Genomic DNA, 22,764 nt, shown 5'->3' with positions numbered 1-22,764 from the left:
CTCAAGCCAAAAGAGCTCCCCAACTTGCAGGGCGTGTAGGAAGAGGAGACATCGGGAAACTGCCCAAAAGCCAGACGAGTATGTCTGTCTGGTATTTATTCTTGGGATTACTTGCAAGGGAATAATCTTAGTACAGAGCTGAGGGGGATCACCACAAGGGGATTGCCTAAAGGGGAAATTATGTAGAGATGGAATTAATGGTAGGGCATAGGGGCTTACCTACAGGGGGATTGTCTACAGAGGAGGTATACTACAGGGGTGCTTACTACAAGGATATTGCCTTTAAGGGGGGTATGAAAATAGTATCTGAGGCTTCCTGTAAGAAGAAAAGTGTTCTGTTTATTGAAATTTTAATTGATAAGTGTCCATAATGTTAAAAAATATTTTTAATGTGTTTTTTTTTGTGTGTGTGTATTGCCTAGCTCTACCCTCCAATAACTAAGCAAGTACTAACTCCTATTTGTGACATACATTTATATCCAGATACAGAGTTCAGATCTCAAGCCAAGTGAGAGTTGTAGGCTTGTTACTAAATGCTCGAACACTTGAACAAGAAATATCAATGCATGTAAACCGGATATGTGGCCTAATGGATGTAATTGTTTTAAACCCTGACTTTAAAAAGAGAATAGTTATAGTTTTAATGATGTCATGTTTAATAATTATCTTAGAATCCATTATATTATTAAAGGTTTTTTTTAGATATCATGCTTACAGTTTATTGTATTTTGTATTCCTTTAATGTAGTGGTCTTTTGATTGAAAGAGTTAACTAGTTGGTAAACTCACTGTATTTAGATTTAGGCATCTGACCAGAAAGTACTGCAGATCTTATGAAATCATTATTCTTTATTAGGTGTCATATCTCTTTTGTGTTGTAAATCATTTTGAAAATTGCATTTTCTGCTTGAGCTGATCCCATTCTGAATTAATTTTCTTCTTATTGTAGGTAGGTTTTCGATTAGGTAAAAGGAAGAGGGGGATTTTCAAACCTCTAGACAAGCTTTGGGTATTCCTTTTTGCTCAGCTGGGTTCTCTACACACTTAGGTTTTTTATTCATTAATCCCAGTTGTCAGAGGCAAATGGTGCATTGTAAAGTATGTACTTTCTGAGTCATTTCTGCTCAGACAGACATTGTAGACAGGATAAAAATACTCTTTAATTAACCTACTGCCTCAATGCGTGGAATATGAAATGGACTCTGTAATCCTGCCAGCTTCCCCTGGGGAGAATATTCCACTATTTAAAATTTCAGTGACTATTATTTGTGCGTGTGTGTGTATGTGTATATATATATATATATATATATATATATATATATATATAATTGCATCTTACATTGGCAGAAAATGAGAGTCACTGATCCTTTTTTTAAATTGGTCACTAGTCACTTGTCTTGTGACTTTTAAAAAACAAGTCCATCAATTAGATCTTTGATGTAAGGCTGTTGAATACACCAGTTCTTATACTGTACATCTTCCTTTTTTTTCACAAATCTTGGTGTTTGTGCAGATGTTTATGGGCAACATGTTTTTCTGCCATAGATGTAAATTATAGAGCTTCCTTCTAATTGTAGGGTCATACCCTTTTACATCAGTTGTGGGCAGAGCTTTCTGTAGGTCATGGGATGAAATACTGACCATTTTTTTAGCATCTTGCGCGCTCCTCCGAAGCTGAACTTGTGAATGACTTTCCAAACAGTGAATTCGTTGATTATTGACCAGGGCTGTGGAGTCTGAGTCGTGGAGTCGGAGTTGGAGCTAGTTTTGGCTGGAGTCAGAGCTAGCTTTGGCTGGAGTCGGAGTTGGAGTCGGAAAAAAATGTACCAACTCAGACTCCAGCTTTAAAAAAATATCTTAAAAAATGTAGAATTGATTCTTGATAAGAATTTTACAAGTTTTGCTCATGAATATAAATTATGAGCAACATTCTTATAGGACACTGGCCCTATTACATAAGGGGGGGGGGGGTCATGGGAAAGTTGTCAGTCACATTTGGTAGTTTGTTTCTGAGCTGGAAGAGTCCATTGTGTGGGGAGAGATCTGTGCTGTTCTCTTCCTGGATGCTGGATGACTGTATATAAGCAGCAGTGTAATATGAAGATATCCTGTGTAATATATAGGAGGAGGAGAAGTCATAAGTAGTGTAGCAGTAACCTCTGTCCTCAGTGTGGTGTTTTCTCTCTGAGAGAAGATTGTGTGTTTTTCTTCAGTATTCAATGGCTGCAGGTGTGTGTGTGTGTGTGTGTGTGTGTGTGCGTGCATGCTATGGCTGCAGTAGGCTGTGTGTGTGCTGTGACTACAGCAGGCTGTGTGTGTGTGCGCGCTATGGCTTCAGCAGGCTGTGTGTATGTGTGCTATCGCTGCAGCAAGCTGTGTGTGTTTGTGTACACACTATGGCTGCAGCAGGCTGTGTGTATGTGTGCTATGGCCGCAGCAGGCTGTGTGTATGTGTGCTATGGCCGCAGCAGGCTGTGTGTGTGTGTGTTTGGTGTGCGCTATGGCTGCAGCAAGCTGTGTGTGTGTGCTATGGCTGCAGCAGGCTGTGTGTCTGTGTGCTATGGCTGCAGCAGGCTGTGTGTGTGTGTGTGTGTGCTATTGCGTGCCCACACATTGACCTTCCATATCACTGTGTGACCTCTATATCACTATGTGTGACCCCTCTCTATATCACTATGTGTGACCCCTGTATATCACTATTGCTGACCTCTATATCACAGGGATCTGGCATCGTTAGCAGTGTTTCTTTAAGTATGGTGAATATTTAGTTAGAAACATGGAAGACTGTCAGCAGGAAAAGACCACCTGCTCCATCTAGTCTAGTTCTGAGTTGTTCGGGACATGGAGGCTGGAGACTGGCTGCATCCAATGCACACACAGGAGAATCTGCCGTATATACAGTATTCCTTTATTCACTCAGAAGTCGCCCCAGGATCATGTAGGACTTTAGGGAGAAGCTGCTGAGCCAGTGTGATAAATAACTCCCCTCGTATATGACTGGCCATTTATGAAGGAGCAGGAGTCTGAGTCGGTCCTGATAAAATTCAGGAGTCGGAGTTGGATTCGGAGCTGCGGCTTACCGACTCCACAGCCCTGTTATTGACCTATCTCCTTCAGTGCCTAATAAATCGTGATTCACGGAAACTGGAGAGAAAGGAATGGCTGTACATCCCATCTATGGCTGATACTAATGCCGCTTGGCCTATATTAAAAATCTAAACCAGAGTGTCTGTATATGATTTGATCAAGCCATAATAGCCCCGTGTACCAACGTGCAGGTCCTCTGGTTCACACGGGTCCCTACGCTAACTCCACACCGTGTCGGTCAGTGACCGCCACCCCCGCAAAGAGTGTACGTGCAGGGAATGGGGGCCATGGAATGGCCCTGCAACCCCCATGTCACAGGACCAGAACCAAAAATCCCCACCAGAACCCGGCCAGCACCACCGGCGGGGGAGGCTGCCCCCAAACGACACAAGTATGGATATGGTATTACACTTACCACTGCTGAGTATATGGCTGATACTAATGCTGCTTGGCCTGTATTAAAAATCAACACCAGAGTGTCTGTATATGATTTGATCAAGCCATAATAGCCCCGTGTACCAACGTGCAGGTCCTCTGGTTCACACGGGTCTCTACGCTAACTCCACACCGTGTCGGTCAGTGACCGCCACCCCCGCAAAGAGTGTACGTGCAGGGAATGGGGGCCATGGAATGGCCCTGCAACCCCCATGTCACAGGACCAGAACCAAAAATCCCCACCAGAACCCGGCCAGCACCACCGGCGGGGGAGGCTGCCCCCAAACGACACAAGTATGGATATGGTATTACACTTACCACTGCTGAGTATATGGCTGATACTAATGCTGCTTGGCCTGTATTAAAAATCAACACCAGAGTCTCTGTAACTCCACACTGTGCCGGTGAGTTAGCGTAGGGACCCGCGTGAACCAGAGGACCTGCACGTTGGTACACGGGGCTAGTATGGCTTGATCAAATCATATACAGACACACTGGTGTTGATTTTTAAATATAGGCCAAGTGGCATTAGTATCAGCCATAGATGGGATGTGCAGCCGTTCCTTTCTCCAGTTTCCGTGTTTTACAGTTCTCCCTCTCTGAACAGCTCGCACTCCTTTATAAGACCCACATGACCAAAATCAGCAGGATATGCCTGTGCTCACATGTCAGTACCTTACGTCCTCCCCACTCTGTGAGAGCTGCAGTGCTAAGTGTAATACCATATCCATACTTCGTTTGGGGGCAGCCTCCCCCGCCGGTGGTGCTGACCGGGTTCTGGTGGGGCTTCTTAGGTCTGGTCCTGTGACATGGGGGTTGCAGGGCCATTCCATAGCCCCCCTTCCCTGCACGTGCACGCTTTGTGGGGGTGGCGGTCACTGACCGACACGGTGTGGAGTTAGCGTAAGGACCCGTGTGAACCAGAGGACCTGCACGTTGGTACACGGGGCTATTATGGCTTGATCAAATCATATACAGACACTCTGGTGTTGATTTTTAAATATAGGCCAGGCGGCATTAGTATCAGCCATAGATGGAATGTGCAGCCGTTCCTTTCTCTCCAGTTTCCGTAATAAATCGTGATTTATGCCTGCTAGCAGACATAAAACATAGCACAAATTTACAAAAAGGTGCCAGATAGCCAGATTTACTAAAAGGTGCTGGCCTTTGTTAAAGACCGGTGTATTCAGTAAATTCCCCCCAATGTGTCCACCATGATGTCATATTAGACTTATGAGGAACACCTTTTAGCGCTTTATGTAATTTTTTAAATGAAGTTTTCCACTGTAACTGGCAAATTTTTTGAAGCCCCAGGTGAGGAGGTGCCTCTTGTTGTTAAATTTGTCACTCAGAGCTGATCTAGGTCTAACAAGACCCAGCACCTTCTCCATGTTGGGAGGGACACCATGACATTATAATGAGCATTGGGTCTTCTGGGAACAACTGTGTGCAAATTGAAATGCTGAAGACAGAAGCAGTTACTACCTGCTTACAGTATATGTTCTCTTTAGGGTTTCTGTCAGTCCTTGACATCTGGGCACACAACCTGTCCCTGCTAGATTGCAGGAGCTTTTAAGGTGTGGTGACATGAGGCAGATATGCAGTAGGAATGTCTGCAGTGGCAAATGTGCAAAAAATGTGCGGGTTTGTTGCATTTTTTTTGCTATGGATGATTAAAGAAGCAGTTCACAAATTTTTTTTATTTGCGCTCCCGACTCGGCGCTGGTACATATATTCATCACAGATGGCACATATATTCATCACAGATCATTGATGTCTTGCGATGCGGCTTCGTTCCGGTCCCGCGGCGCTGTTTAAATTGCACGCTCAGGTCATCCAATCCTATGACCCCTCTCCTGTGATTGAAGCCCGGAAGTCACGCTTTACAATGCATTCTCTATGGGAGAGCATGACTTCCAGTTTTCAATCGCAAATAGCTGCTCCTCAGGACACCGATCACCTGTGGTGAATATGTGAACTGCTACTTTAAAATAGCTGCCTTCTCCCAGAAAAAAAAAAAAAAAAAAAGCCTATGTGGGGTAAGTTCACACACCGTGTTTGGAGGTGAAAATACAGCTGTATTTTGCTCTTATTACATTGTGTGAACATTCTGACATCCCACTCAGCCAATCAGTGGCTTCGATGGGACAGCACACTGATTGGCTGCGCCGGGAGCCACAGAACAAGCCAGAAAGTGGACTGGTAAAGTATGCAGCAGGGTGCGGCTGGTTGAGGGGGGCTGCGTTTACATACTGTCAGTTTGATTAGGGTTACATACTCACAACCTGAAATCTGCTGTGATTCTGTTATTTGTGAACCCACCCTTAGGCTAGGTTCACACTACGTATATTTCAGTCAGTATTGTGTTCCTCATATTGCAACCAAAACCAGGAGTGGATTAAAAACACAAAAAGGCTCTGTCCACACAATGTTGAAATTGAGTGGATGGCCGCCATATAACAGTAAATAACTGCCATTATTTCAATATAACAGCCGTTGTTTTAAAATAACAGCAAATATTTGCCATTAAATGGCGGCCATCCACTCAATTTCAACATTGTGTGAACAGATCCTTTCTGTGTTTTTAATCCACTCCTGGTTTTGGTTGCAATATGAGGACCACAATACTGACTGAAATATACATAGTGTGAACTCAGCCTTAAAGTGCTTTCACAGTTGTAGCAAAGAATCTGATTAAATACATGTCGCTTTGTACATGATTAATGTACACTACCGTTTAAAAGTTTGGGGTCACCCAAACAATTTTGTGTTTTCCATGAAAAGTTACACTTATTCACCACCATACGTTGTGAAATGAATAGAAAATAGAGTCAAGACATTGACAAGGTTAGAAATAATGATTTGTATTTGAAATAACATACATTTTTACATCAAACTTTGTGTTCGTCAAAGAATCCTCCTTTTGCAGCAATTACAGCATTGCACACCTTTGGCATTCTAGCTATTAATCTGTTGAGGTAAGCTGGAGAAATTGCCCCCCACGCTTCTAGAAGCAGCTCCCACAAGTTGGATTGGTTGGATGGGCACTTCTGGCGTACCATATGGTCAAGCTGCTCCCACAACAGCTCAATGGGGTTCAGATCTGGTGACTGCGCTGGCCACTCAATTACCAATAGAATACCAGCTGCCTGCTTCTGCTGTAAATAGTTCTTGCACAATTTGGAGGTGTGTTTAGGGTCATTGTCCTGTTGTAGGATGAAATTGGCTCCAGTCAAGCGCTGTCCACTGGGTATGGCATGGCGTTGCAAAATTGAGTGATAGCCTTCCTTATTCAGAATCCCTTTTACCCTGTACAAATCTCCCACCTTACCAGCACCAAAGCAACCCCAGACCATCACATTACCTCCACCATGCTTAACAGATGGCGTCAGGCATTCTTCCAGCATCTTTTCATTTGTTCTGCGTCTCACAAACGTTCTTCTTTGTGATCCAAACACCTCAAACTTGGATTCATCCGTCCACAACACTTTTTTCCAGTCTTCCTCTGTCCAATGTCTGTGTTCTTTTCCCCATCTTAATCTTTTTCTTTTATTGGCCAGTCTCAGATATGGCTTTTTCTTTGCCACTCTGCCCTGAAGGCCAAAATCCCGCAGCCGCCTCTTCACTGTAGATGTTGACACTGGTGTTTTGCGGGTACTATTTAATGAAGATGCCAGTTGGGGACCTGTGAGGCGTCTGTTTCTCAAACTAGAGACTCTAATGTGCTTATCTTCTTGCTTAGTTGTGCAACACTGCCTCCCACTTCTTTTTCTACTTTGGTTAGAGCCTGTTTGTGCTGTCCTCTGAAGAGAGTAGTACAAACCGTTGTAGGAAATCTTCAATTTCTTAGCAATTTCTCGCATGGAATAGCCTTCATTTCTAAGAACAAGAATAAACTGTCGAGTTTCAGATGAAAGTTCTCTTTTTGAGCGTTTAATTGACCCCACAAATGTGATGCTCCAGAAACACAATCTGCTCAAAGGAAGGTCAGTTTTGTAGCTTCTGTAACGAGCTAGACTGTTTTCAGATGTGTGAACATGATTGCACAAGGGTTTTCTAATCATCAATTAGCCTTCTGAGCCAATGAGCAAACACATTGTACCATTAGAACACTGGAGTGATAGTTGCTGGAAATGGGCCTCTATACACCTATGTAGATATTGCACCAAAAAACAGACATTTGCAGCTAGAATAGTCATTTACCACATTAGCAATGTATAGAGTGTATTTCTTTAAAGTTAGGACTAGTTTAAAGTTATCTTCGTTGAAAAGTACAGTGCTTTTCCTTCAAAAATAAAGACATTTCAATGTGACCCCAAACTTTTGAACGGTAGTGTACGTTATTAAATGTTTATACTGATTAAATGAAGAGTACATTACATGTTGATCTGTCCATATATGTCATTTGAGGTGATCTTTTTTTACATATGTCATTCCTTAATTTGCTCTAGTGCTGTCTCTTTTTTACATTTTATTTCTCTTCTACTAACCCATCATTTTAGTGCCCTTCGGCCTAGTACTAGTTTCTGGTCAAAGCTGGGTGGCGATTTCAGACCCTAGTACATAGTTGAAGAGTCTGTGGTCATGTCAGTACTGGAATTTGGACTCTTATGCATTATACATCTAATTTCCTACTGCAGTCCCACAAAAGGCACAACCTGTGCCAATTTTTTTTTTTACTCAACATAGTTGGGACTCTAAATTAAGGCCATTCCCATGCTCATCCCACAAAGTCTTTCATCTTTTCTAACCACAGGCTATGCAAGGCGCCTTTGGTTTAAGAAGCAGCATAACAGAATATGTTTTCCTAATTCTTTAAACATTAGGACAAGTGATCTCTGTGCCACTACCTTCTCCTTTCCAAGTGTTATGTTTTAAGGAAGCCAGCGCTACTCCTATAGATTTTTACTAGCACTTACTTTTAGTTTCAATATAATACAAATCTAACATTCTTCTCATGTTGTTGTAGCAAAGAACAGTGTAGAACATATTTAGTGTACTAGTAAAAGCTCAGGTGTCATCAGCTGCATTACACAAATAAAACTGATAGCTTCCTTGGCTCACGATTACCACTGTCCATTAAAGCTTGCTTGTTATGCCCTGGTAATTGCTGATTTTAAAATAGCTGTCAGTATGTGGTATACTGCACTATGGAAAGAGAACCACAGATGCATAGACTGAAGATTTAGAAACCTAGCACAGAATCATGTTAAAATATAACTTCTATTTTGGCAATCCAGTAAGTGCAATACAGCGCTAGTGGGTAATATGGGGATCTACTTATACTATCCATAATACACCAATGCTATACAGATTTAGGCCAGGTTCACACTACGTAAGACACTGGCCGTTCTGTGAGTCGACCGTGTCACAGAACGTCCGGTGTCAGTGAAGTTTATCCCAGCTGGTACTGCAGTACCGGCCGGATAAACTTAATTTCTGTTGAATTGGGATGCGGGTGCATCCGTGTGCACCCGTATCTCAATTCACCACACTCTCCATTGTGCAAATTGACAGGTCTGTGTGGTGGCTATTCAGTGAATAGCGGCCACACAAAACTGAACTGTCGGTTTTCCATGCGACCAGTTGGAATCCCGGCCGGAGTGTATACTATGGGGGACATTTATCATTTGCACGTTTTTTTGCAAATATTTTTATCGTTGTGCACTGGCTTATATGTTTGCAGCCTAGTCCAGTATTTATGAATATTTGCATGTTGGTTCATAAATCACCTGCTATAGCTTCCCTGGTGCTGCGCATTTTACTGCAGGTATTCATGAATTGACCTTAGTTAGGAAAATTCCGCTACCCTGGGACTGGAGTACAGAAGCGAATAAATATGTGAATATTCCAAAATGCACACATGATAAATCACAGCTAAGAAAATTCTTAAGAATAACCACACTCACATAAGTCAAGAAGGAAAAAAACAGGCGTAAGCTGTTAAATTCACACATACACCAAGCTACACTGTTTAGTAAATCTGACGGATGTATGTGCACAAAAAATGATATAAGAGACAGCACCTTAAAGTGAAAAAATGTGATTCCTGTATTCTCATCAGCCCGGACTCCTCAGTGTATACATACCCTAAAAAAGTGTCTGATGTGAATAAAAGAATCACATTTTTTCACTTTAAGGTGCTGTCTCTTATATCATTTTTGGGATTATACCTGGACGGACTGGTCCCGTACAGTGAGGCGTGCACCATATTATATTTTCCCTAATTTTTGCTAGCCAGTGCTGTCCCGCTTCTGTATTGTGCGTTTGAAGGTCTGTGCACATCACACATACACCAAAAATTGCTAAGGAGCACAAGGTACACTGCATGATACATGTCCCCCTGTGTGTATACACTCCTGCCGGGATTCCCTCTTACTTCTATGCAACGTATCTTTTGTATTTATCACGTCTGTTGTTGCAAATTGCAACAAAGACATGATTATTACAAAAAATATGTTCTGTGAAAATAGCCTTATTAGGCAACCTTCTTTTAACTTTGAATAATTATTGATCTATGAGTCCATATAGCTCCGATTACTCTGCAAGGTTATAAAGTATTAAGGTATGTGATTGCATGTAAGAGCTAGCCTGTGGTCAGGTGTAGAATCCCCTTGTTTGGCACCAGGTCAGCCAATCACTAGCTAATCAGAGGCTGGCTCTACAGTTTGGCGGCTGCTGGCAGAAGACAGGAAGGTACTGGGGAGCAGGTAGCAGCGGGCAGGGAACGTGGTCAGCTATGTATGATCTTTATTATTTTTTTTTTTTATACACTCCTCAGTCGTTGGCCGCCAATCGCTATTACATGTAGCGATGCACAGCCGGTGGATGATGATTTTAGGTCGACCTAAAGACACGATCAACCGATCATCAGCTTATCATTGGCTTTATTATGCGGAGCGTTAATCCGATTCGGCAGGTAATCGCTCTGTGTAAAAGGGTTTGCGTTTAGGCCAACAGAAGTATTGTGATACCACCTGATCCTGATGCTATTCTGCTGTATCTATACCCCCTCTTTATTCTTGTTACTCAGTATAATTTAATGTGTCCTGGGGATCCCATGTTCTTTAATGTGGGAAACGCGTAGAGACAACTGACATTGCAAAATATTGACCATTCACATACTATTGGCTAATTTATTTCACTGTGGGTTTTTTTTTTTTTTTGGGGGGGGGGGGTTGTACTCAAGTGTCTAAATTGCTGGGGACAGACTTAATTGTATGCTTATCTAATTAATAAGATATATTTTAACATTCTCTGCTTTGTATACTGCGATATATCCTAACCTATAACACATCAGTGACATTTTTGTGAATTTTACACTACAGTTTTCTAAATTTGAGTATAACCATAGGGAAAGATGGGTGGTAAAGTGGTGGATGAATTAATGTGGGGTGGTAAAAATAGTGTGTGTTTGTGTGTGGGGTGAAGGGGGGGACGTCAGCTTTGGGAAAGACTTGAAGGGTTTGGAGATTGTATTTTTGTTTTGTTAAAAGTTTGTGTTTTTATATGCATATGTATTTTTTTATTTTTTATTTTTTTAACCTCCAGTGCTTTTGAAGTAAGCAACAGTCAAGAACAGCAACGGAAACTGAGGGAGCAGCAGCTGAAACTTCAGATTGCCCAGCTAGAAGCTGCTCTTAAATCTGACCTTGCAGATAAAAATGAGATTCTAGATAGAATGAGAAAAGAGCGAGGTATGTAGTGTGTGCTGTTATAATAATTACTATTTTTCAGAATGTGATTTTTAACAGAAAAATAAAAAAATCTGTTAGTTTGAAAAGATCAGTCCTCATAAACCCATGGTGATTCAGTGTTATAAGGTTATATTAACTACCGGTAAGATACTTCCAGGTTGTGTTCTGTCCCAATCCCACTGGACCTGCCCACTCAGCCAGTCCATCAGTGGCCACAGCAGTGTTCTGGTTCAATCATTAAATGGGCAAGACCTGTGGGGCTTCAGACAGCTCACAACCCAGAAGATGGAGAAACCACCAGAGGACTTGGAATATTGGCACAACAGCTGTGGGGGACCGAAGAAGATGCGTGTGGTATGTTTATTATTTTTATACAACCCCCTAGTCCAGCAGCAAAATTAGATTTTGCCTGGACAAGCCCTTTTAATGTTAAGGTCTATAGTTTCCTGGACCCTTTTTAGAATTTTGGCCACCGCATTTGCTACACATCTGTCCTGTGAAACATAGCCTTCTGTTATAAAATTCTTAAATATTTTAAATAAGTATCTGTCTATCATTGTACTTAAAGGGAATCTGCAAGCTACAATTCAGGCTCCAAACTGCTGATGCTGTTACATAGCTGTTAGGTCAAGGAGATGACATGGATGCACATCAAGAGTGCTGTTATATTTAACTTAAGTAATATCTTGCATGGAGAAGAATAAAACACCCTGACATACTGATGGTCAAAGTGCATCTCATTTATTCAAAGATGGCAGCCAGTGTATATATCTTTGGGGGGGGTTCTACAAAGGCTCATGTCGGTACTTCATTGGCTAAAGTACAAAAAGCGTTATTTGTGTAGCACTATTGCTTAGTTACGTAAGCTAAGCTTTTAGGAATGTGAACATCTCTACGTGTTTAGATCATCAGTGCCACATAGTAATGGCTTCACTAAATGCATAAAATATAATCATGACATTCTTAACAGTCCCCCCTTTGAAGCCATTTTCATTCCAAGGTAAAAAGTCTAACAATCTGTTCCCCTGTGTGTGTTCTGAGGTCTTCACTACTTTGGGGACAATCTTTTACACTGATTCTGCAGCACCTTACATAATTCATCAATTTCAGTCTCTGGAGTACCCAGAGGAGACCTACACAAACACAGAAAGAACATACAAACTCTTTGCAGATGTTGCCCTTGGTGGGATTTGAACACAGAACTCCAGCACTACAAGGCTACAGTGCTAACCACTGAGCCACCACGCTCTAATCTATTCCTCCCTAATATGGATGGTATGGGGTTGGCCTTGCTTCTTCGTTTATTGACTTCAGGCTTGGATTTTTCTTATTCGTCTAAGAAGGGGAAATCAGCATACATAGTTAAAGGGGTTACCCAGCGCTACAAAAACATGGCCACTTTTCCCCCTCTCTTGTCTCCAGATTGGGTGGGGTTTAAAACTCTGTTCCATTGAAGTAAATGGAGCTAAATAGCAAACCACACATGAACTGGAGACGAGAGGGGGAAAAGTGGCCATGTTTTGGTAGCGCTGGATAACCCCTTTAAAGATGCTTCTTCAACTTCTGGGATGGCTATAACCTCTGTCTGTTCCTTGAAGACCTATTGCCCTTCCTCCTGGTACAGTACCTTTATTATATCCTGTGTGAATATCAGAATAAGCCTTATCCTTTTTATCCACCTCCTGCTCTTAGCTTCTCTTTAAGTTTCTTAATATTTATGCTGGTGAAGATTTTTTTTGTATCTTCTTACGTCGTTTGGCAGTGATTCTGTCTGTCTAAAACCCCTGTCTTTTATACATTTACTTTTTCTCCCTTTAAATCGCTGCACTTCTTTTTTAATAGTTTTAAATTTAAATGTATTTTTATAGTTTTATCAAGTCCTTCACATTTCTAGTACCTTTGGTCCCATGGGGTCTATATTGTTTAGAGGACCTGCTTAGGAAGGACATGGAGCACAGTTCTATTAAAAGAGATATCATAGATAACTGTAAACACAGTAGTTTAAAATCATCCCATTTTAACATGCTCGAAAGTCATGAAAAAGTAAATGGGCAATTGACTGATAAGCAATTCATGGTCCGGTGCAGCCTGTTACTTTATTGTTTCATTACATATTATGTAGAGATAAAAGGGCTGGAGTTTCAAGTGTTGAATTTGCATTTGGTAGCTGTTTATGGGAACTCTCAATATGTGCTCCAGAAAAATGTCAGTGTAAATGAAGAAAGCCATCATTAGACTGAAGAAAACAAAACAAATATATCAGAGACATTAGGCAGAAACTTTAGGAATGGCCCGATTACTAATCTGGTACATTCTTAAAAATAACTAAAATATTGGCACGCTCAGCAACACCAAAAATCCAGAAAGACTAAAGTAACTAAAACCCTTTTACAAAATCTAGAGAAGTCAAGACCATGTCAATTCAAGGTAGTTTCCTTTATCCTCTGTGCCTTTTCTTGAACTTTGTAGTTTACTCCCTTTGCTCATAAAGCAGTTTGTTACACTGGGGGTGGCAATACCCACAGTGCACCAAACTGCCTCATTAGCATAGGGAGGGAATAAATTAAAAGTTCACGAAAACCACGCAGAGGGTGTAGGAAGGGAAACTACCTTATCTTTATCCTCAGCGCTCTGGGTGTTATAGAGACATATCAGCAAGTTTCTAACCTGCTGATCTATTCCCCTTTAGGTCTGCCAGTTGGCTTATCCTTCATTCAGCCCCAATAACTCTGACCGTAAATGTACTGTACTGCACAGAGTTGCTGCACACATTTTCATATCATTCATATTTTAGTGCAGGTTTATTCACAAAATATTGTGTATTTGCTGCAGATTGTACCTGCTTTATTCATTTCAGTAGGAAAAATATAAAACAAATCTATTAGGTATGTGCAACAGTAAGGCTAGGTTCACACTGCGTTTTTGCAATCGTTTTTTTTTTCAGCCGTTTTTTGCAAAAAAAGGATGGAAAAAAACGGATGCATTAGTGTGCATTCGTTTTGATCCGTTTTTCCATTGACTTCCATTGTAAAAAACGGATCCGTTTTTTTTAACGGACACAAAAGTAGTGCATCCGTTTTTTTCATCCGTTTTTTGCAAAAAAAACTAAGGAAAAAAACTGATTGCAAAAACGCAGTGTAAACCCAGCCTAACTAAAATGCTGCATATTGAAAAATCAGCAACAGTCGGTTTGTACAGAAACTTTCTGAGATCGCCGCCGCGTTGCCGCGCAGGGGAGCCGCTCATCACTGCAGCTATCATCCCCCTCCGCTCCCCCTCCTGCTGGCTGCTTCCTTACTCTATGTGATAGCTGACTTCCTGCCGGGCCGCCGGCACGTGTGAACGGAGAGCGGCGGCCCGGCAGGAAGTCAGCTATCACATAGAGTAAGGAAGCAGCAGGAGGGGGAGCGGAGGGGGATGATAGCTGCAGTGATGAGCGGCTCCCCTGCGCGGCATCGCGGCGGCGATCTCAGCCATATAACCCGGCTACTACTCTCCCATCACCTGCACATGCTATGAGCAAGTGGGGAGAGTAGTAGTTGAGAGTAGTCCACAGCGGCGGGCGTTCGGTAGCGGCGGGCGGCGGGCTTACTGTGATGAACTGATTGCTTACATTTATGGAATACTTTGGGGAGCAAGGACACTTGCTCCCCAAAGTATTTCATAAATGTATTCAATCAAAAACACTGTATATTACATTACATACACATCCATTGTAATTCCAATGGAGTGTCCAGCAGGGGCGCACTATATATAGAAGTCAATGGTACTCATTGACTTCTATATATAGTGCGCCCCCTGCTGGACACTCCATAGGAATTACACCTTTCATTGTGACATCACTGCTTCTGAGAGAATTCTAACACTTCCTGGTACACTAAATTAAGGGAAATAGCAGTATAGGAGCATTTCCCATAATTAATGTACATTAGAAAATTGTATAACTTTCCATCAGTAATAACATATAAAAAAATAATTTTCGCCGGACTTCTCCTTTAAGCAACCATGGTCTAAGCAATGATCTGCCTCTGATCATGATAACTAAAGTAGGGGGGAAAGAGATGCATTTTTAAGGCAGCACTGTGTACATAATTAGATCAAATATATTTACATAAGGGTTTGTGTAAATAGTGTATGTGCTATAAGAGGGAAAACCTTGATTTACCTTTTAGGCACAGCATGGACCCTCGGGAGGAGTGGATCAGCTAACATGCAGACAGTTTAAAATATCTCCCGTTCAAGTCCAGCCTTCGCTTGCTGTTCTCTTACTTGGTCTTCTGTTGCTAGAGGCAGGGGACAGCAGTTTGCAAGGCGATTTGTGAACAATACATTTTGGCTTTTGTTTCTGGGGTAAAAATTTAGATTTTGGTAAGTGAAGTCACTTACAAATATATTAGGAATCTCATAGGCTATCAAAAAAAGGGAAATTGTTTAAAGTGACCGTTCGAGAATAGAAAGGCCAGATTAAACATGCTGAGAAGTTTAAAAAAAAAATAGCTGGACAACCCCTTCAGTGTAGTATGATATTCACGTACATGTAGCAAGAGGTCAACCCATCTAATTATCCATAGGTATTAACCAGTCCATAGTCTCCAAAAGATTACACCACATTATAAATGACAATGCTATAAATAAAATCACGATCGACTATTACTGTAGAGACTGCAGCTAGAGACGAAAGAAACATATGATCTCAGAAATGTAATTTTATATTTACGGCGCTAAGTGCTGAGTGGAAAACGATGAGGACTTTAATAATTCCTTTGTGCACAACATTACACTGTCAGACTTGTAATCGCCTTTCATTTTCCTGGCACTTTTTCATATTACATTACAGCTTCTTGAGAGTTGTGAAGCCATGACAGGTAGAGGAAGTCTTGTCGTTTTACACTGATGTTTCAGCTAATGTGTCACACTCTTTTCATGAAATTAGTAAAATCAAGTCAGTTTATAAGAAGCATGTCATTTTAATTACATTTCAATGGCTGCAAAATAGTGTAACTCAATACCTTGATGCTGTTTCCTATTTAAGAGCAAGCTGAAAAACTTGATGAAGAAAATAGAAGACTCCAGCTGCGTTGTCTAGAACAGAAGCATCAGCTTGACGAATTTCAGAACAAGCTGAAGTTTTTCACAAAGGTAATACAATTAGAGCACGTCCTTTCATATAGGCTGTGGCAGAGCTTAGCCCAATGTACAGTCTGGCTGTCCACTCCCTGATCCCTAAATATCTGTGGCTGATACATATCCTTTTTATTAGTATTGAAAAGCTTACGTCACTGTCATCAGCATCCAATAGCAGATGTAGTCCTCAAGTTTTAATTGCACAGAAAAAAAAAAAAGTGGTTTCACTTAATTTTGCCAATCAGGCTCGCAACAACAAAAAAAATGCAATATTTAAGAAATTATAGGGGAATTCCCATCTCGGCTAACATAGTAAAACTTGCAGGACACATCAAGATAAATATTTGGGCAAATACTTCTATTCATGAACTTGTCTCCTTCTCCTGATAGTCTGCTTTTTCCTTGCCATTTGTGACAGCTCATTTCCTAGGTTACAGACCACCACTCTGCTCTAAAAGCTGTGGTCTGGCTTGTGTATATATACCTACACTATACATATTTTTACAGTTTATATACACTATGGGAGAGATTTATCAAAGGGGTGTAAAGTAGAACTGACTCAGTTGCCCCCAGCAACCAATCAGATTCCACTTTTCATTCCTCACAGACTCTTTGGAAAATGAGAAGTGGAATCTGATTGGTTGCTAGGGGCAACTAAGCAAATTCTACTTTACACCATGTGTGATAAATCTTCCCCTATATCTCTAAACATCCACTTTATAGCTATATATACACCAGCCAGAACATTGTTTTTAGAGCAGAATGGTGGTCCATAACCTAGACAATGAGCTGTCAACAGTGGTAGGAAAGGAGAAGAAGGCAAGGTTGCTAAATGAATGTACTTATAAAGATATCTGAGTTGAGTTGAGATGAGAATATCCCTTTAAGGATAAATAGCAGCTATAAATAGTTTTGACCCCCAAAATACAATCGGCCCATGTTGTCTGTAATATCTCTATACAGTGTGTCAAACGGGGACTTTAAAATTTTATGAATTTCATACAGAGCCATTCAATAAGTGCCATTGAGTGCAAAATAGTTGTACCTTACAGTACTAACATATTATTGCCGCAGCAGGCCAACAGTACCATATACATAGCAACAAGTTGCTGCTGGTTGTAACTTTCTCTTTTTGCTCTAGTTTTTCCCAACAAATCAATACAGATACATACAAATTTCATGACAAGCGAGTGAGCATTGCAGGCTGCAGTTGTGATTTTCATGCCACTGTCTCTTTTGGATATGTTTTTTTTTTTTTTTTTATAGTAGAAAGTCAACAACCAGTAAACACAGAAGCGAAAATCACTTCAGCATGTTTATTCTTCACTTGACTCCTGAAAATCTGTTTGACAAGATCTCCATTAATTTTGTGTTTCAAACCTGTAAGGAAAAATCCTATAAAACAACATCCCCTGTTACTTTTCTCCATCAGATGTGTGAAAACAGCCTAAAGCAATTGCCGAAAATCTACTTTGACAATCTAAAACAAAAAAGTCTATGTTAAATTAAAATTTTAATATTAAGCTTGTGGTGTACATACAGGAGATGATGCCTGGTTGTTTTTATTATTTAGAACCACTCTGTGCACATCCAGTGCCATGCCATGTTTGAGGCTGGAGATGTACATCAGAGTTACTTCTGCTCATCTGATCAGCTTTCTTTCTGTTTTTGACTCCCAGGAGAGTGAGGTTGATGTGGCCGAGCTCAGCGAAGCCTTGATGCTTATAAAGGTAATGCCTCTCTTACCTGTGTCTGAAAATGTCCTGTCAGTTTACACAAGCAGCATATGTAAAGTCCATTTATATTCCACATGCATACACTTAGAAGCATTGCATTTTTCATTATTACATCAGAAGTGGATTAACAGCACTGCATGTTTCCAGTTTTACAAAGCCCACTTTATCCTAAGTATCCAGTGGCTTTTAATTTAAATCATGTCTATATTTCCTTCCATAATGTATGTCTTGGCTCTTTTCAAATTTGCGCAGACCTAGATCTAACCTAAGGCATAGCTCCACCCATCACTAAATAAGAAGTTTCTTTTCTAGGAATTTTTTCGAATGCTATGTTACCTCAAGCTGCAATATTCATATGTTCAGTGTGAAAATTTTATTACAAATAGAAATAGTAGTATTTTTTTTTTACTTTTATTTAACTTTTATGTAAGTTTTAGTTGTTGCTTTTTTTTTTTTTTTTTTTTTTTTTACATTATTAGGCCATGTTCCTACTGCTTATAACACCGGTCGTTCTGTGACCTGTCTGCTTTAAACTGACCACAGTCAGCTTTATTTATCCATTCAAGGAAAAACATAAGACATAGGAAACACTTTGAACATAGAATAAAACCTAGGCCGTCTAGCCACTGACTGAACAACAGAGCTTCTCTAGTTGTCACTTTTGAGCCCACTGCTCAACATTACCAGTTCCACTGGTCTCGCCAAGACTTCTTGGCTGCAGCTTCCACAGGCCTAGCACTGCCTGTGTTCTCTCAGTCTTCACCCGGGAGCCATCACCTGGGAAGCTCTGAAGTCTCTAATAGAGCTCCACCAGGTGGGTTTTAGAGCCTCTTCATCTCTTAGGTTGGAGTGGAGTAAATGGAACAGGAGCTCCATCTGAACCACAATTCCCACTACAGAGGCACAGTACTGCCTCTTAAAGCCACACCATGCCAAAATATGTTGTGTGAACATGGCCTTATATTGGAAGTAGTAAAGGGCCAATAGAGCCTCTATAGTTGGCACCAATTTCTGTGTAGGGAACTGCAGGGCTGCACAAGCCCTGGCACAATTAAAGTGACTGTACCACCATGCCCAGGCTGAAGCACTGGAGGCGGGCCGACCAACCCCCAGTGGGAAGAAACCCCAGCCCCTCCATGACGTGACTCCATTAGAATCAATGGAACCCTATCATAGAGGGGCGGGGGTTTCCTCCCACTAAGGATGGGTCGGCCCGCCTCCAGTGCTTCAGCCTGGGCCTGGTGGTACAGTCACTTTAAATATCGTTAGTGCTGCTACATGCAGCACTAGTGGCACAAAGTCTCCTCCGATTGCTATTCTAATGCATATTAGCACTAAAAGAAACATTACTCTTAGGGCTGTGAGCAGTGGCCTTGCTTGGCTACACTGTGCAGTGGCTGCAGTGCTAGTGGGGCAGGCTGCTTTACAAAGTCTAAAGTCTTTTCTAATACTGATATGCATTAGAATAGACATTAGGGGAGGCTCACTATTGCTAGTGATATGTAGCTGTGCAATGACCAGGGCTTGTGCAATGACCAGCCCTGCAGTTCCTGACTGAACCATTGCTGGCAGCAGAGGCGCAGTGCCATCCCTTGCTCTTGACAGTCAATGCATAAAGGTAAGAAGAAGAAAAAAAAATCTTTAATGTTTTATGCTGGAATATCCCTTTTAAAGGGAATTGGTCTGCTCCATACCATGGGCATCTGTCAGCAGTTAGGACATAGGAAGAAGACCGTTCCTTTGCTGTCTGTGATTGCTGTTTGTAAACTTGAGCCTAAGCCTACTGCTGTGACTCATCCTACCTTTCTGAGGTTAAAGAAGTCCCACTAAATTAAAAAAAAAAAAAAAAAAAAAGTCAGGAAGCCAGGGGGTGTGAGAAAATAATAAAAAAACGTAACTTGCCTATCCTTATGGCCTGTAGCGCCAGCACGGAGTCTCAGTGACCTTTAGCTGCAACGTCATGGACCTGGCTGACTGATTGCCCTCTTAGCCAATCAGTGATTGTGATGGGATACTGCTGAGCGGGCCATCATTCAGCCAGGCCCTGACATTGCAGCTGGAAGAGCCAGGTTCATGACGTTCCCAGTTTCTAGAGAAAATTACTTCTGGCAGCGGTCAGCGGGACCTAGGAGTGGCGCAACAGAGGTACTGGGACAGGTGAGTTTAGGTTGTTTATTATTTTCATGCACTCCACTGCCTGCCTGCTATTTTTAAATTTTGTGAGACTTCTTCTTTAGGGTGCTTCACATGTACACGATCTGCAGCAGATTTGATTTGCTTTGAATCTGCAACTTCAAAACTGTGCCATCAAATCTGCTGCGGATCCAGTACGTGTGAACGCACCCTTAGGTCGGGTTCACACTACGTAAAAAAACACGGCTGTATTTCATAAAAACGGCCGTAATTGCGCAAACAACGGCAGTTATTTGTGAAATAATAACCGTTGTTTCGCAATTACGGCTGTTATTATGAAATACGGACGTGTTTTTTGAGTAGTGTGAACCGAGCCTTCAGCTAAATTAGAAAAAGTTTACAAATGCCAATCACAGCAAAGGTGCTCTCTTTCTTATCATACTAAATGCTGGGGTGTGTGGCTTCTTTCCTCCTATGAAGCTGACAGATTTCCTTTAAGGCAGATAAAATATGTCCTTATTTAGAAAGAGCTGATGGAACTGAAGACTTATGTTGAAGGCAAGAACTTCTTGAGAATCCTATTGAGTACACAGAGTGTATAGTGACTGTAAAATGGAGCTGCCTGGTGTCCAAAGGAGTAATGCAGACTGGCATAGGTAGATGATAGTATAATACTTTTGATGGAGAAACCCCATACAAACTCCATGGTAATGTTGTCTGTGGTCGGTCTGAAACTCAGGGCTGCAAAGTAACAGAGCAGAGCAGACCAGACCATTGAACCACTTACCATTCTGCATATCCAATCATAAAATTGTAGGCTATATACCATCAGTCAAACACACAGTATATGGTTGATTTGCAATATGCAGAGCTATACAGCTAGAAAAAGTTTTTCAAAGAAATGCTTTTCTATAGATGTTGGGAATATAAACCTTATTTGCTTTATGTTTGTTTTTTTGGTATTTGTACCACAGAGGGGGAAGATCTCACAAAATCTGTAATTTGTGACTCACAACTTTCGTGTCTGTTCCATGTCTTTGTGATGTCTGTGGTATGCAGGTTTTGTGTCTCCTGCCGAGCTTTGCTCATCATCCATGGAACTCCCTGTAATCGGCATGTGCAGTTTGTCTACATAATTGGTTGTGGCTTGAAACAAACCTTATGATGCATGTGGCTCAGAACTAATTTTGGCACTATAACAATTACAAACAGACTGGACCAATAGCACAGGCCAAAAAATACTCATAATAAAGTCATAATTACTTGGCATTAAAATGGCTTTGTTAATCATCAACATCTTTGCTGCTTTGGGTATTATTAAGTGCTACATTTTCCAGAATCTCATGTCAGTTCACCGAGGTCCTTCAACCCCCTATGTGCACAATGTCCAAAAATGACCAGGATTTATATTTGATAAAATACATTTATTAACACAACGTAAAAGGTAAGATTACATTAGCCGGAATAAAACAACATTTTCTTCTGTAGGCACGCAAGCAGCAGAGGAATGGAGAGCTACAGTTTTTGGAAAAGGTGGATGATGATGTCAGTAAAGACCTTGAAAAATCATTAAGGAACTTACAAGCAGACCATGTTGAAACTGTCCAAGAGCTGGAGAAGACCAGAAACATGTTGATAATGCAACATAAGATCAACAAGGATTATCAGGTAATTAAATACTGGGATATGTATTCAAAGCACAAGCAATTTTAACATTGCCATAGCAGAAGTATAAAAGCAACATCTTCTGATTTTGGTCAGAGAGATGTGAGAAATTCCTTTTTTTTTTTTTTTTTTTTTACCTGATTTTTTTATTAATATTATAATTTTTTTAAGAGATGAGAGAGATTCTGTAGGTTTTTTTTTTTGCTAGAAGTAACTTCCTTAAAGCAAATCTGTACCCACAATGTGCCCCCCCCCCCAAACCGCCGTCCTGGGGTCCGTTGGGCAGGTGATGCAGTTATTGTTCTAAAAAACAACTCTGTCCCTCTTCATCATTAGGAATGCCTCTAAAACGATTTCTCCTATTAATCACCTGTAAGAACACTGCACATCGTTAAGGCATCTGTACAGTGTTCAGATAGGTGATGAATTGGAAAATCCTGCCTGGGGCATTCCAAATGATGATTTCTAACTGCATCACTTGCTGAACGGACCGCAGGACAGATCTTGGATTAAAAGCAGCTATCTGACGGTACAAGTGGTTTGGGGGGGGGATGTTAGATTGTGGGTACAGTTGCTTTAAAGGGGTACTCCACTTAAGTAGGATTTAACCCTACTCAGTCCCCACCCATAACCTAAATTTATTTGTTTAAAGGTTTCTATTACATGAATTGAGCAGTTTGTCTGCAGCACATCCTGAATCACACACTGAAACTGCAGAAAATCCTCACTTCCTGGTCCACTCTGTCTACACTCCTCTGTCTTCCCCCTTCCTTCTGAGACTGAGGTCACATGATTTCTGTCTCTTCTGTTGTTAGGAAAGCTGTAACACCTCATCTGTAACCCTGCCCACCACTGACATCACACAGTGATCAACTGACTCTCTTTCTA

At 41.2% G+C, this 22,764-nt stretch overlaps 1 protein-coding gene across 1 annotated transcript in view; it reads left to right on the top strand.

Moving 5' to 3' along the window:
- Positions 1 to 22,764, top strand: part of RPGRIP1L (RPGRIP1 like) — a 113,710-nt gene that overhangs the window by 43,454 nt on the left and 47,492 nt on the right. The window contains exons 10-13 of the mRNA XM_069965949.1: positions 11,073 to 11,218; positions 16,251 to 16,357; positions 18,022 to 18,072; positions 21,700 to 21,879. Of these exons, the coding sequence (XP_069822050.1) occupies positions 11,073 to 11,218; positions 16,251 to 16,357; positions 18,022 to 18,072; positions 21,700 to 21,879 (484 nt within the window). The remainder of the gene's footprint in view (positions 1 to 11,072; positions 11,219 to 16,250; positions 16,358 to 18,021; positions 18,073 to 21,699; positions 21,880 to 22,764) is intronic.

This window comes from Dendropsophus ebraccatus, chromosome 4, assembly GCF_027789765.1.
Source record: "Dendropsophus ebraccatus isolate aDenEbr1 chromosome 4, aDenEbr1.pat, whole genome shotgun sequence".
Taxonomy (NCBI): Eukaryota; Metazoa; Chordata; class Amphibia; order Anura; family Hylidae; genus Dendropsophus; species Dendropsophus ebraccatus.
Note: the sequence above shows the minus strand (reverse complement) of the source record. Positions and strands in the feature narration are given on the sequence as shown.